The sequence below is a fragment of the Oryx dammah genome, unplaced genomic scaffold (assembly GCF_014754425.2).
Source record: "Oryx dammah isolate SB20612 unplaced genomic scaffold, SCBI_Odam_1.1 HiC_scaffold_26, whole genome shotgun sequence".
In the NCBI taxonomy this organism is placed as follows: Eukaryota; Metazoa; Chordata; class Mammalia; order Artiodactyla; family Bovidae; genus Oryx; species Oryx dammah.
Window position 1 is genome coordinate 40,932,384 of NW_024070210.1, and position 16,818 is coordinate 40,949,201.

The window sequence follows — 16,818 nt, forward strand, 5'->3', positions numbered from 1 at the left end:
ACTGGTCGGGTTGAGCAGTTAAAGTGTATTATTTTCCTGTGTCATTCTTCAGAGTAAAATGCCAAATAGTAGCAACTCAACACTCCAAGCTAATAAACATTTTCTCTTCCCTGGGTCTGGTCTAAGGGAATCAAACAGACTAACATTTCAGAAGTGGCTTCTGGGTAGGATTCTGAGTGTCTCTTGAAACTCGTTACTTCAATAAAAAGAAGGCCCAACCATACCTAATCATTCCTTTCTGAGTTGCTTTAAGAGTATTACAACAAACCATGAAGCTATCGCAGTCTGGACACGTCTCGCCCACCACTGAGGATGCCACCACCACCACCTTGCCCCCAGACAGGCTCTCACTAGTTTTATAGTCATTTAGAGCTACCGGTATACTTACAGGTAAACTGGGTTTTATTCCTCTGTAAAGATGAGGAAGCTAAGGCTTATGGAAGGGAACCCACTTGTTTGAAGTCACAAGCTTCTTGTGGCAGATGCAGGTCTGATCTCAACCCTGAGCTAGATGCTCCCTCTCCCACCTAGCTCTGGAGGACCTCTAAGGACTGAAGCACTCTCTCCTAGTGGGCTACTCGAAGGGGCTTTCGAAAACATTTTATTCTTGTGTTCGATTTCCTTCTTCACTAGCTTGACTGCCTTGACAACACTTAAACTTCCTTGCTTCATTCTTTAATGACTAACTAGACATAGTTGGTGAGTTATTCATTCAAATTAGCAACACATGCAAAGTTTCACAATTTGGGGGTATTTTTAAAGCTTTAATGGTCAGGCTTTAATTCGATGTCTCAAGTTAGAGTTACCAGCAATGCCTTGAATTTATTTTACAATGAAAGTTAAAAGACACTATAGTAGGCATAGGGTTTTCCTGATGGCTCAGTGGTAAAGAATCTGCTGGTCAATGCAGAAGATTGGCTTTGATCTGTGAGTCAGGAAGATCAGCTGAAGAAGAAAATGGCAGCCCACTCCAGTATTCTTGCCTGGGGAATCCCATGGACAGAGGAGCCTGGTGGGCTACAGTCCATGGTGTCGCTAGAGTCAGACTCGACTTAGCAACTAAACAACACCAAACAACAGTAGGCATAAGAATGCCCCTGCAAACGTGTTCATGTCCTAATCCCCAGAACCTGTGAATATGCTACACGGCAAGGGGAGTCAAGTTAAGCTACTAGTTGGTAGAATATCCATTCCTCCTGAAATACACAGCTGTGCTGTGCTGGGCTGGGCTGTGCTTAGTCACTCAGTCATGTCCAACTCTTTGTGACCCCATGGACTATAGCCTACCAGGTTCCTCTGTCCATAAGGATTCTCCAGGAAATAATCCTGGAGTGGGTTGCCATGCCCTTATCCAGGGGATCTTTCCAACCCAGGAATCGAACCCAGGTCTCCCACATTGCAGGCGGATTCTTTACCAATTAAGCCCCCAGGGAAGCCCAATATACAGCTGGTCCAGTGTAATCACAAAGATACTTAAACGTGAAGGAGAGTGTTAGAAGAGAGAACCAGAGAGTTAGAGAGAAATTTGAAGAAGCTACACTGCTGGCTTTGAAGATGAAGAAACAGCCCTTCAGCCAAGGAAACAGACAGCCTCTAGATGCTGGAAAAGGCAGAGACATGGATTCTCTCCAAGAGCCTCCATAAGGAACACAGCCCTGCTGACACCTTGATTTTAGCCTGGTAAGAAATATGTCGGACTTCTAACCTATAGAAATATAAGATAATAAATCTGTGCTGCTTTAAAGCCACTAAGTTTGAGGCAATCTGTTACAGCAGCCATAGAAAACCTATCCAGTCATGGAGCAGAGCTGCAGCAGCCTCTCGGCGCCAGCCCAGTGGTTCACCACGTACCAATGCACTCCCCACGGAGGTCCAGCTGGAATCCTTTGTTGCACTCACACCGGTAGCTCCCGGGGGTTGGGATGCAGCGACCATTTTGACAGAGATAGCGAAAGAGCTGGCAGTAATCAGTGACGTTGACTGGTAGCACCCCTAAAAGAACAGCATGAGACCCCATTAAAATTATTTAAAATTAGAGCATCTTTCGTTAGCGCTGAATTCCGTAATAACAGGGAAGATGCTGAACCTTAAAGGAAGGAGGACACTCGTTGGGCAAAGGTTATCTGTTACCAGCAGAGAGTGTTTCCATTCCTGCCTACAGAGAGTACCTGTGCATCCCGGAACATGCAGCCAGGTACTGCAGCCCAGCAGTAGCCTGCTCCTCTGCCCACTTCTCCCTCGCCCTCTCTCTGCCTCATGCTCAAGCCACCAGTTGGCGGGAAAAGCTTAATATTTAACTACTTGCAAAATTGTTTTGCATGATACATAACCGAAAGTGTAATTTTACACCTCCCCTCTATGAATCAGATTTAAATCTCTCCCACAATATCAATAACAAAAGGATGCTAATTTCTGGAGAATATGAAATTGTCCATTTTCCTCTATGTAATAGGCTAGTTGAGAACTTTATACATGAGACTGTGTAAATGCAATATTTAAGAATTCTAAATTTAATGACTTAAGCAGCATAAACAATGACAACAAAATTAACCTAATTAATGCAAGAAAAGTAATTGGATGACTTTTTGAATTCTTACTTGGTGGTTCCCGCGATGGATACGGATATTCCACTGGTGGTCGAGGGATCATGATTTGAGGCCCAGGAGGAAAGCCAGGAGGGACAGGGGGAACGGGAGGAACGGGGCCAAGGGGTGGAGGAGGATATCCTGGCCTCTCAGGAATTACCATAGGGACGGAGCACAGCTTGTTGAAATCCTCTGGAAAAAACACAACACAATAGCTGAGCTACAGCATATGTCACAGGCCCATGAGAATCACCCTTACTGTTTAAAGGAATTCTGAATAAAACTGATCCAGAAATGACATAGGTCAACTGAAGAAAAGGCAAAAAGCCAAGAGACTTCATGCCCATCCCTAATACCTACAGCAGCAACCACACAGAAACAATAATTCAAAACCCCCCCAAAAGAAAAACTTCCCATGGTAGTACCACATACCCCTCCTAAAACTTAAGAAGTCTTTACCTATGTCAAAATTGACCTCGAGGTAGAATAGAATAAGATGCCATGATCTCCACCCAATCTTCCCACCCATGGCTCCCACAGGGCTCTAAAGAACACATGATTTATTTGATGTACATTGGAAAGCTGCTGGTGGTCTTTAGTGGGGACAAGGCATGATCAGAAGAACATTTTCAGAAGATCATTCTCATTGGATCTGGAGAATGTACCAGAGAGAGACAAGGCTGCTGCAGAAGCCCAAGGGCAAGACAAGGATGGCTGGACCAGGGAGCTAATGATGGAACCGGACAGAAGTAAACACATCTGAAGCATATTTAGAGATAAGATAAATGGATTGTGCTCAGGGAAGGAGTAAATGTCAGTAAATAAGGGAATAGGAAATCACAGGAAAGTCGTAGCTGAGGAGAATAGGAAATCAGGAGTGAGCTGTAGGTCTCCACTTGAGAAACAAGGCTGACGTGGGTGCCATCTGCTGAGATGGGAAACACTGTGACAGGGGCAGGTTTGGTGAACAGAAGCCAAAAGCTGAACAGGTGAATTCTGAGATATCAGACATCCACATGGAGATGTCACATAGCAGTTTTATAAGAGAGTTTGGAGCCTAGAGAAGAAGTCAGGGCTGCTGCTAAGTTTGGGGGTTTTCAGTGGACAGGTGGTGTTTAAAGTCATGGGGATGGGTGAGCTCCCATGAGGAAGGTGTGGAAAGCGAAGAGAAGGGAGTAAGGAGACAGAGCCCTGATGGATACCTATTTGTAAAAGACAAAAAAGTGACAGAGAAGAAACAGCCCACGAGGCAGAAGAAGCACCAAGGGTGATGATCAACTGTTTCCCCTATGACCGCACATACAGACCAATTCCTACTTTCCACAATGCCAGTTCCTTATTAGAATAAATCATGTTTAGACTTGTGGCACATTTCAGGGGATGGGGGGAGCGGGGAGGGAGACTTCCAAACTGGTATTTTTAAGCAGGATTCAAGTTTTGAGAAGGGTATTTACTTATCCATTTTCATGTTTGCTTTAAATAGCTGTATTTTGTCATAGTTCACTTCAACAAGTAAACTATATGACTTTTAAATACTCTTTTTTCCCCTGTTTCCAAAATGTTGATGATTTTATTATCTCTGTCACATAGGAATTCTCCCATAGAAACTTTTCATGCTACCTTCATCCATCCATTAATAGAAATTAGGCTAGTATTTTTATTTTCCTTGTGGACTAAAATCTGACTTATTCAATGACACAGTAATATGTCTTACTGAAATGTATGCATATTTCAACCTCACTGGACATACTGTCCATTAACAGTTGGCTAAACTTTTCACTTTCATGCATGGAGAAGGAAATGGCAACCCACTCCAGTGTTCTTGCCTGGAGAATCCCAGGGACGGGGGAGCCTGGTGGGCTGCCGTCTATGGGGTCGCACAGAGTCAGACACGACTGAAGCGACTTAACACAGCACAGCACAAACATACCTAGCTACCATGTACTTTGTTGTTATTTTCTGATCCATTACTGAAACATTTTCAATCATATCTGACATTTCCAACTCAGATTAAGTTTATGTTTTCAGAGAATTCTATTACTGCATTATTGATCTGGAATTTTACTGAGATTCAGTAATGCCTAACTGAATTTGGAAAGGATTTATATGTTGTTTATGCTTCCCTGAATCAGAATGCTACAATCTCCATTTTCAAACCACAGTGATTTTCTTATAGAATTATTACCTGGATGTGCCATATCTATCATTTCCTGGCTACCTGCTTTCTTACAACTTTCTACCACTAAGACTGTGCAGCATTTTAACCAAGGATCATATCTAACTCACAATTAATTCCTACCCTCAGCCTCACCTGGAAAATTGCACATAAGAGGAATTTATTAACTATGATAGATTTAGTTGAATTGCAATTGTACTTAGCTTCCAAGCACCAATCAATCTTTTTTAAACGTCTTTTAGGATTCCTATAAAAGAAGTTGGGTAGCTTATCAACATTTCTGCTAATTTGGTTATATTATTTTAGAGTGTGTCAGTCGCTCAGTTATGTCCGACTCTTTGTGACCCCATGGACTATAGCCTGCCAGGTTCTTTTGTCCATGGGAATTCTCCAGGCAAAAATATTGGAGTGGGTTGCCATTCCCTTCTCCAGGGGATCTTCCCTATCCAGGGATTAAACCTGGGTCTCCACCATTGTAGGCAGATTTACCACTGAGGCACCAGGGAAGCCCAAGCATGCCATTAAATTCATCTTAACCTCTCCATGAAAGTATATCAGTCTGGTTCTGTACTTTTTCCTACTTTAGTTTAGGAACTTTCCATTGAGCCCCTTTACATTCAGAATCAGCAACGTGGGGCTAATTTTGTTCAACTGATATCCATCTTTTCTATCTCTATTTAACTTGGAGATGAAACTGATTATTTTTCTTTGAGTGAAAAGCTGACCAATCTGAAATAATCCTTCCTATGTTATCATTCTTCATTAATTAAGAACCTAGAGCTCTGTGGTATTGGTAGGAAACATTTGAACAAAGAGCAAACACACACGTCTACCTGAAAACCAGTTTGCTCTATCCATTTGCTCTACTCTGAGCCTATCTTGGGGTTGTACATCTTTCAGTGGTACCCCTGGGAGAGCAGCTCCCTGGAAAGTCACAGAGGGGAACCAGGCCTTCTGCTCCATGCGCCCTAAAGTAAGTCTTTAGGCACATACGCCTACTCTAGTCCTCTTCCTTCTATTCAAGGCCTGATTGAGACAGGAAAGAATTCACATCAATGCTGCTGATTCCTAAGTTAACATAAATATTTAAAGAGCAATTCTCCTGATATCCATGCTGTATGTCTTAGTGGAAAGTCATGTGCTTCTAAATAGCAATCTACTATATGGTCCCGCTAATGAACTAAGGAGGCAGCATTATATTTTTAGGCTGTAGACAGTCAAAATATATGGCAATATATAGCTTGTTATATGTTAAAATATTGAAAAGACTTTCTTGCTTTTTAATCCATATATATAATTCTCAATAATAAACAGAAATTTTATAATAAACAGAAATTTTAAAATAAACATCTGTGAGCAGGTCTATAATCCATGATCTTGGGGCATTCATAGTCTGTGAATAGCACACTCTGAAGTATTTCATTAACTCTGCATTCATCTATCCTCATATTGACTTTCTCTCCTAAAATTTCCTGATTGAAACACACTTTCAGGAACCAGATTGAGAAGTAACTATAACCCCAGTTTTTACTTATAACTGGTGGGAAAGATGTCACCTAATAAGTTGTACACTAACCGAATGCCTCCCATCAGCAAGTTTTTGCCAAGTACTGGTGAAGTGTTAAAAAAGCAGAAGGAATGTGGCACTGTAATGATGACTGAGACCCCCTAATGAAATTTATCAGCTAGCAAAAAAGCAATACAGGAATACATACGGGCCCAAAGCTGAGCAGATGGTGTCTGTATCATAGCAATAGTACAAACCTAGAGCACTGAGCTAGAAGGTAGCACTTCCCGCTGTGGCTATCTTGGGATGTGCAAGGATTAAGTCATATCTGAGTGGGAACTTAACCAACAAGAGGGCATATAACAGGTAGAGGTGGTAGGGGTGAGGAGTGGGGAATAAGGACCTGAACTGAGGAGAAGTTTGAGAAGAAAGGATGCTTGAGTTTAGAAATGCACAGGCTGGGTTCAAGGAAAGCCGTATTATATAATTTAATTAGAAAATAAAGCTACTACAAAGAACAAGAATTAAAAGATGAACTGGGATCAGATTTGGAGGCTTTTCTGCTAAAAAGTAAAATTTTATTTTCAGGGATGGCTCAGATGGTAAAGAGTCTGTCTGCTTGCAATGTGGGAGACCCAGGTTTGGGAAGATCCCCTGGAGAAGGAAATGGCAATCCACTCCAGCACTCTTGCCTGGAAAGTCCCATGGACGGACGAGCCTGGTAGGCTACTTGGGGTTGCAAAGAGTCGGACACGACTGAGCGACTTCACTTTCACTTTATTTTCAAGAAATGGAGTGACTTGGACCACCAGATAAGCCTGAGTTTATCCTGAGAAAAATTTTCTGGACATCTTTCTCTACATTTTCCCCAGACACAATTTTTAAAAACTGAATTTCAGTTGAGTTAGGCTTTGGAAAACGTTCTGTGGCAGCTGTGGACTTCAGGGAGACCAGGTAGGAGGCCACTCAAATAGTCCAGATGAGAGAAAGTGAGCTTTACATGGAAATGAATAAGACACGGAAGACAAGTCAAAACAAAACAAACAAATCAACAGGACTTCGTGGCAAGGAAGAAGAGGGGAGGGTCAAATATTAGGGCAGGAAGAATTTATATCCACAATAACTCACCTGAAAGGCTCTGAATGAGTTGACTCTGATACTAGTGAGCTTTTGAGCCCTATGTGAGAGCCGAAAGAAATACCTGAGGATAAGGAAGAGCCAGTTCTTCCAGGCTGGTCAGGCTGCTAGCCAGCTCGCAAGCTATGTAAGATTCTAAGTACCTGAGAAGAGTGTCCTGTGCACAGACCTCTGTGTTTCCCATTCACTACCTGGGGAAATTTCTCTGAAGGTCCTCTCTCTTACTTTCTGGACTCTTATTCACTTACCCCAGTTCCCACTAGAACTGCAGCACGCATATCATCACTAGGGCTTGCAGGGGTTGAGATGGGAGGCTCTGTGGATAAACGGAAGGGCTCTTACCAGTTGCTCTGATGGGACACATCTCGGGGGCGACTGTGACCCCGGGAGACCAGCACCGGCCGACGTCGCAGCAGCACTGCACCTTGGTGACGGACTGTGGCAGCTGGTTAGAACAGCGCCCATTCGCCAGAGCCGTGTAACAGTATCCTGGGCGGACATCTGAGAAGACAAAGAAACCCCCACACATGCGTCACTGAGACCAAACTTAGGGAAGACTCTCTCCTGCCCCCACACCTCCACCTTTCCCTCTGGGGCTGGAGCCGGGTGAACAGACTGACGGAAGCAGCGGTGCCCTGGAAGGGAAGCTGTGCGCCCTGCACCGGGAACAATGCTCCCGTTCCTCTGTTCCTCTGTCTCACACCTTCTGCCCCTCGGGCCGGGGCGCTTGGCCCAAGTCCCGCATTCCATCCCCAAGGTGGGGACGAATGATTATAACCATGCGGACCATCGGAAGAGAGATGCAGAAAATCCCTGGCGGTGACAGCCGGGTCTCTATACTGAAGGGAGGCTGTGTTGTCCTGCCTTTCAAACGACTTAATTTGAGCCACTTTAGGCAAATGTTGATACAAATTATTTTAAAACAACATGAAGTCTGCATGATAGTCTACATTTCTAAAAGATCTTATTTCTCAGTCTGAAACTGTCAGACTTGTGAGATTGTTTTTTTAAAAGGAATGAGCCACTTTGCAGTCAGATCCAACGCTTGTTATTCAAGATTTCCTTTGGTCCTGAGGCTCTAACAGATTTGATAAGGCACTAATGATATACAAGTTCAAAAGGTCCACAGTTGCAAGTTCTTAGGGCTAAAGGATACAATAATTCTTAAAGAAATTAAAAGTTTATTTTGGCAGAAAGGTATCTTCTCAAAGCAACAGAGGAAGATGTTTCTATCACTTTGAAGAAAGATTTATTTATGGCTGTGCCGGGTCTTCATTGCTGTGCCGGGCTTTCTCTAGCTGTGCACAGTGCGGGTTAATCTTCGTTGTACGTGCGCTTCTCATTGCAGTTGCTCTCTTACTGTGGAGCACAGGCTCGAGGCACACGGGCTTCAGCAGTGGCAGCTCACGGGCTCTAGAGCACAGTCTCAGCACACAGGCTTAGTTGCTCTGCAGCATGAGTGATCATCCTGGATCAGGGATCAAACCCATGTTCCTTGAATTGGCAGGCAGATTCTTTACCACTGAGCCACCAGGAAAGCCTATATATGTATATATATATATGTCACTTTTACTGGGTTACCTCATGTCTGACTGTTGTGACAACACTGACACACTGAAGTACAACTCTGAGCTACCGGAAAAGAGCTGATGACAAAGGAAAACTATCTGTTCCACGACGCTTTGAGGTCATGCCGTGGAGTAGCAGAGGCAGGGAGCCAACTGCAGAACACCTTGATCTCTCATGTGTTAGGGGTATACCTCTCCAAGTAAAACGTATCTCTGTACAGTTCTATAAAATAAACTTTTGAAATGTAACCAATATTTTAAATGTAACCAGTATTTTGCCATATGAAGGAATACAACTGGGAAATCCTTTTGTAAGGTGAGGAATTTGTTTATAGTCAAAAACCTGTCCCTATGTTTCCTGTAAGTCTGCATATTAACCATCATTTGATCAGAGAGGATCAGACCCATAATTGCTTTCATCTACATCAGTCTTGAAAACACAAAGCCTTAAAATCTTACAGGTTGCAATAAATTAATGAAAGACAAGGAAAAAACCAAGGCTAACTTGGAAACACTTAAATTATTAACGTCAAGTGAAGATGGCTACAGCAAACCTAGAGAAATCATTAAGAGAAAAATGTGGGTCAGCTTTAAAGGATATGAGATTATTTCTAAAAAGTACTTCAAACCACTAGCATGTATGAGTATGCTTTCCAGAAATGTTTTGTGGTACCAGCTCCTGCACCTTTGGTCAAACAGTCTCAGCAAAAAGGCAGAACAAGTTTGATCCAGGGTCAATGAATGGAGAGGGGAGTGAAGACAAAGAATGCTCTGTGGAGATATGGGTGGCATCTCCCCTAGAAAGAAGGGGGAGAAACAGAACTTCCTGCTTCCTAATTTGTATTGCCTTAAAGCCACTAATACATCATATGCTCCAGGATTAATATTTTGGGCATGAAAACCAAAGACTGTTAAGAATGGGAAGAGATGTTCAAAAACTGGCTTATATCCCAGCTTCAAGTGAATTTGGTGGTCAAAACCCAGCATAAACACTTGACCAAAATTTGTATATACAATTTTCAGTGTGGGCTATCTTTCAGAGCAAAACTGAGACCTACAGCTGCCAACTGCAAACTCCTAATGAGCTAATGTCTATTATTTTGCCAATTATCTATGATATGATTTTACTGCCCAGCTAGCTGACTTATATGATAAATCAGTTGGTCAGAGACTTTTGAACAAAATGGTGAATGCTGAGGCTGGAACAATTACCAACCACATTTGGGTTGCCGGCAGGTCCTGACTTATAAATGGCACCTGCATCTACATAATCATTTTACTAGTTTTTCTTTTTTTGAAGGAGGGGTTCTGTTAAGAGAATACACATTCACATAACATAACTATAAAGAAAACCAATGGGAAGATTTGTGAAAAGCAGAAACCATTCAGAGGAACTGACCCTTGGACACACCAGCCTGAAGTTTTCTCATCAGATGGCAGTGCCAAAGGAAATCGTCTGGTGCTAGATCACTTTGGCCAGAGGATATGGTGTGGCTTTAAAGTAATCTAAAGATCTATAGGAATTGGAACAGAGAGGGGAAAATGGTAAGATTTGGAGGAGGTAAAGGGAGGTTGACTTCCCTGGTGGCTCAGATGGCAAAGAATCTGCCTACAGTGCAGGAGACTGGGGTTCAGTTGCTGGGGGTTGGGAAGATCCCCTGGAGAAAAGGGAGGCTGGAGGAACTGTAGACCTGGCCAAGACACTTGGCAGAAGAGGAGAAGGAAACTTTCTTTTCTCCACTTCTGAATCACCTGGCCTTACTCTCCGGACCCAGAAATCACATTATATCAAAACAAATATATGATGGATTAAACGTGTGTTTGCAGGTCATCTTAGCCTGTCAACAGGTTTACCCTAACCAATCATTAACACTAGTGTGGCCAACTGGGAGCTAGGAGCTGTGAGGCCCAAGCTAGGTACACAGCATCTTAAGACTCCTAGGAATTGATGAGATGGAACACAGTAATATGGAAAGACAACCCTATGAAAAGTACTATAAAGTGCCAAAGGAAGATCACAGAGTGAAAAATAAAATGCAGTAAGGCTGCAGTATCTTTCAGGATAAAGGGAGAGTTGGGACTGGTAAGACCTGTGAGTTGCTGAACATGATAACAGAAGGTAACAGGTGGAATATCATGGTTCAAAGAAATGTCTAAGGAAGATGCAACACTCCATGATCTACACATGGGCTTTCCTACTGGTTAGATTCACTAATTCCAAGCAACCAGCTTGCCAACAAACCTTGGATTTGTTCATAAGTTGGAGACTATACATATTTTCTTGTCACTGGGGGTAATTTTAGGGGTCTTTGTGGTTTACCAAGGCAGGAAATATCAGCAGTAGAGAAGGCAGAAATGTCATTGGGATCATTCTATATAGCAAGTTGCTAATTATGGGTACCATGGAGTTCCAAGGAGGCAGAAACGGTGCTTGCCTAGGGGTATGGCAAGCAAAGGTTTACTGCATCCAGTGTTCATTTGGGAGGGGTCAGAAGCAGTGGGCAGGGTCTGGACTGTGAACTCAGCCCAAGTCAGAATATGAGCTCCCTCATTTATTAACTGCATAAACAACTGGACCAAATTATTTATCTAAATTTCTTAAACCTTGGCTTTTCCCCTTCTACAGTACTGTTTGAACATTAAGTCATATAACTTCCATAAAATACCTCACACCTAGGAGGTGACCCAGGAATCCCAGTTCCCTCCTTTCATAAAAAAAAGTTAGTGTGGATATATCAGGCAGAAAGGAAAGAACTTTAAAAATGCAAACGCTCTGATATGTAAATGTGTTAAAATGATTAAAGCTAATCATTTTGATGCCATTTGCGCTCTCTGAAGGTTAACAACAACAAAAGTCTACCTATTCTCTGGCCAGGAAAGAACTTCTGCTAAGCATAAGCACTGGAGGTCATGTGCTCATTGGGTTAGTATGGAGAGAAAAAGGAGCTACATGAGCTGTACTTGCCATCCTTTTATGCAATTCCAAGATCTATGGATCTGGAAAACTAGGCCATCTAGGCACCACGACCATCGTTTCTAAGAAAAACCCAGATATGCTTCCCTCATGAGTTGATCTTATTCAAATGTCAACTGGGAGACTGCCCTCAGCTTTTATTATGTGTGACTCACTAAAAAGGAATTTAGAATTTTGGTGCAATTCTGTTTTGGTCTGAAATTCGTGGCCTGTGGTGAGGATATGAAGTTGTCTTTGAAAATTTGAGCCAGCAACAAACATCAAACGATAGCATTCATTTTTCTCCAGGGCCTTTCACCACAGGCTTCCTAACTTTGCCCTTATAATAAGAAATTACTTAGGTCGATATTCAAATACTTACTGAGTGCCTACTACATGTCAGGACGTGCTGAGAACCACCACGGGGAACTTAAGGATAGCAATTAGTGTTTATTAAGGAGAACCACCTTCTTCATTACAGAGATAAAAACACATTGAAACACAGAATTTCCCTATAAAACCATGTATAATGAGTGTATCTTTAGGTTTGGGATGGGGGCAGAAATCACTTTCAGGTAAGCTGATCTGCAACACCTTCAAAGACAAAGAATCTGAGGAGAAGTTGAAAGGAGGCTGGAGTGAGGGGTGTATCCTAAGTGCTGCAATATGAATGAAGGAATTGCTATGAATGGCCCATTTTGGGGGTGAGAAGGGGAGACTAGGGTGACAAGTCTGCAAGGTTGGAGGGGGTCAGAGAGTGCAGCTCCTTCACTATCGGGCTGTGCATTCTTGAACTCCAACTTTATTCTAGAATACTGGACTTTGAAGGAAGTCTTAGCAACTATTAAATCCAGCAATTGTCAAATCTCTCTCTCTCTCTCTCTTTTTTTTTTTTTACAACTGAACCTCTTGTTTAATTGATGTTTTACATGGAAGCCTAACACCCATCCGGATAAAAGGCAAATTGCCTAGCATGTGTTTATGGGGGTGGGGGTGGCAGGAAACTTTTCCATTCAGCCTACTCCTTTTTTTCCTACTCCCTATCCCATCCTAGCAATCCTAGAGGGCTAGGCAGTCCCATGAGGATTCCATGGGACATAAATTGAAAACCACTAATTACCAAATCCTAGAGGAAAACTACCAGAGGTTCTTGAGCAAGAGAGTTATTTAATCAAAGCATAATTTTATGAAGATAAATCTAAGAAGGTGGATTGTAGGGAAACCACAAAGCATGGATAGCAATGAAGAGATTACTGCAAAACTTTTGACCTGAATTAACATAGGTCCCAGGAAATGACTGAAGGTGGGGTTAAAGAGAGAGAGGTGTCGAGGATGGCTTCCAGGTCTGATAGTCACATCGCTGCAAAGTATATCTGTAGGGTCTCCAGGACCATCTCTTTATGGGAGGTAGAAATTTCAAAGCAAGACTGCAGGCGCCTCTGTTCTTTTAAGAGAATGGTCAACTATTTAATAGATCTTCATGAAAGTACATTTTACTTCAAGTAAGAATATGTATCTCCCTTGACAAGCTCTTTAGAATGATGTTTCTTACCGAACTGATTTAGAGGAACTGCACGCTGTTTATAATCACACCTACCTATGCATCTGGTACCATCTGGAGAGGTGTAAAAACCAGGGGGACATTTGCAAAAGTAGCTGCTGACTGTGTTTGTGCATTCGCCCCCATCACAGATTCCAGGAATAGTGCTGCATTCGTCAATATCTGGGAATGAAAAGAAGAGCTTCAGTATTCTTAGGACACAGTATAAAACCGTCCGTCATTCCAAGAATTCAGAGTTTAAGTCTTGTCAAATCATGTCCCCAGAAATAGTGATCTTTATAGGATAAAAGTTGCCTGTACTTGTTCAATCACCCAGTCGTGTCCAATTCTTTGCAACCCCATGGACTGCAGCACGCCAGACCTCTCTGTCCTTCACGATCTCCCAGAGTTTGCCCAAGTTCATGTGCATTGCATCAGTGATGCTGTCAAACCATCTCATCTTCTGACACCCTCTTCTCCTTCTGCCCTCAATCTTTCCCAGCAACACGAGGGGGGAAAAAAAAAACCTGCCCATGGAATTGTTAATTCAAAGTCAGAGCGCTTCTTATTTCCACACAGGTTTACCCAAGAAATTTACCAGATTTGCAAGATTAGAGTGAAATGAAAGAAATTTTGCCTTTAAAATCTAAAATTGGACAGTTGTTTCAAGTTCTTTACAGCATGCTAATGTTTCAAATATTTTGTTTAAAATTTTCTTTTCCCTTTTCATGTTTTGCATTGAGTTAAGCTCCCTTTCTATTCACTCTATGTTCTGCATCGCTTCCTGAATTTTAGATCTGATTTTCCACAGATACTGAAACCCTACAGAGAAGACCATGTGGTCTGACTGCTGACCAAGACTTGGCCAACTTGGTTCTCAGGGGCTCCCAGACTGGCACTATGATGATCTTCTGTGGGGTCAGGGAGTGAATTGTGGCAGACACTGAGACGCTTCACCAGATACCCTTTCAGGGAATGACTTGTCCCAGAGCTGGGAGTGCCGTCCGGAGATGGCCTCCAGCTCTCAGCTCCTCTCGGGACTGCCTGCGCTCCGAGGGCTGTCTCATCTGAGCTTACATCCTTCCCAGGCGCCCACATCCACTGGCTGATTGTAGAGGAGGGATAATGGTCTGGTCATCTCGCTCCAAAGGGTACAACTATGAAAACCACTCAAATCCCCCAATCCCCTGTGGGGTCGGCTGAGGTCAGAGCTGTGGTTAGTCCTCAGGGCCTGGGCCAGAAGGCCACTTCCTTCTCCTTAAGGAAGCAGTGGGAGTTGCTTAGGACAAATCTGACCATTTCCTTCAAGGAGAGCTTTGCAAGAGCCACAATCAGATACTGACCGTTGTCAATAGATGCGCACCAGTGAGGGTAGAGAAGAAATTGAGGGCTTCCTGCTTAGGCTAAAAGTGAACTCAAAGCCCCAGGTATCTGCATGGCCTCTTCTCTAAGATAAGCGGGGCTTTCTGCACTGACCTAGGGAGAGGGACAGTCTGACCCAAGCTTCCTGGAACACTGCAATGGCTAGACTGTCACTGTAAGGAGTTTAAAAATAAGAACCTTTCTTCTCTAGGTTCAGGACTGCTCTTCACTGGCAAAACAAAATAAGAGTTCTGAGTGTGTCTTCTGACTCAAGTTCACCAGGTTAGTCAAAAAGACAGCAGTGACACTGTTTCCATGCAGTTTAACCTTCTTAAAAGCAAAACCCCTTTTCTTCTAGGCTAGGTTAGAGGCTAAACCAACCAATATGTCACTGCTTAAGTTAGAGTCAGTGCTAACCCAGACAGATTGTCCTTGTGAAGCTGTGTAAGGGAAAAGGTGCATATTCTACTCTGACAGATATAAACATCACTGTGGAGTCAGTGAAAGTCAAGCAGAGAAACAGCCAAGGACAGAGCCCAAGAGTCCATAACAATAAGGTTATGCCAGTTATCTTGCGTCCAGCTCTCTGCAATCTCATGAACTGCAGCACGCCAGGCTTCCCTACCCTTTACTATCTCCCTGAGTTTGCTCAAACTCATGTCCATTGAATTAGTGATGCCATCCAATCATCTCATCCTCTGTTGCTCCCCTCTCCTCTTGTCCTCAATCTTTCCCAGCATCAGTGTCTTTTCCAATGAGTTGGCTCTTCACATCAGGTGGCCAAAGTATTAAAGCTTCAACTTCAACATCAGTCCTTCTCTAACCATAATCTCAAGGATCATTTTAAGGCAGTTCTTTAACATCAATTCTTCTGTATTTACCAGTCACATTCCTACCTAAAATCAACAAAAGGCCAAACAGCTATATCAAAGAGTTTAGAAGATCTGACAACTTCATCTAAAGGAGAGAGGAGGTTATAACACAAAGGTATTAAGACAAGTGCACCTTTCTCAAAGTATCCCTAAAAGTTAATGTCTAAGTCACATAACTAACACCTCTCAAAAATTATGTGAGTAGATAGTATCTATTAAAAGAAACACAAAGGTATTAAGACAAGTGCACCTTTCTCAAAGTACCCCTAAAAGTTAATGTCTGAGTCACATAACTAATACCTCTCAAAAATTATGTGAGCAGATAGTATCTATTAAAAGAAACATTTTTCTATGTGTTTGTAAAAAAGACTGCTGTCATCCTCATTAAGGTCACTTAACAGACATCAATATCCAAAGAGGTTATTCAAGTAGATAGGGTATATCAGAAAAAAAGTTATTTAAAAACAAGAATTAATTTTGGCCAAGTGGAGGAAACATCTTCTTTCACATGCTGGCTACTTTAGACTTGTACCCTTAAGACAACACAGCAATAATCAGAGTTAATTTTTATTGAGTGTCAGGCATTGTCCAAATGCATATGTCAACTCATCTAACCCTCACACTATAGACATGACCATCTATAGACATGACCATAGAACCTGATTTCTATAATTCTATAATTTTCTGAAGACCTAAGTGCATCCCACTTAGGTCTTTAGAAAACTGGCATGAATAAAACCCAAAACAAGAACAAAGAGGCTCATGTATAAAGTGATGTTAAACCCAAGTCTCCAACTGCCGGGGGCTGGACAGGGAGGAAGCAGGGTTTCCACCTAGATGCACACCTTCAAAGGTCAACAGGTCAGGAAACACACTGTAGGGCGTACCTCTTCACTGTGCACAAAAATAAAGCTAGAGTACCAGGTCAAATTGTTCAATTTGAAGGAGCTTCTGAATCGCCTTCAACATCCCCTCCTCGGTGACACACCCTTTCCCTTCCTGAGTCTAGGGCTTTTGCACTTTCCTGAACCACCCGCTTCTCAGTCTCGTCACTTCCTGGCAGTGGAGTGAGTTGTGATTCCACGAGCAGGCTGTGGTGGGAATCCCTGACAGTGAAA

At 42.7% G+C, this 16,818-nt stretch overlaps 1 protein-coding gene across 1 annotated transcript in view; it reads right to left on the minus strand.

Moving 5' to 3' along the window:
• Positions 1-16,818, minus strand: part of FBN1 (fibrillin 1) — a 273,407-nt gene that overhangs the window by 120,541 nt on the left and 136,048 nt on the right. The window contains exons 9-12 of the mRNA XM_040226469.1: positions 13,524-13,649; positions 7,748-7,906; positions 2,598-2,777; positions 1,852-1,992 (exon numbers count right to left, since the gene is read on the minus strand). Of these exons, the coding sequence (XP_040082403.1) occupies positions 1,852-1,992; positions 2,598-2,777; positions 7,748-7,906; positions 13,524-13,649 (606 nt within the window). The remainder of the gene's footprint in view (positions 1-1,851; positions 1,993-2,597; positions 2,778-7,747; positions 7,907-13,523; positions 13,650-16,818) is intronic.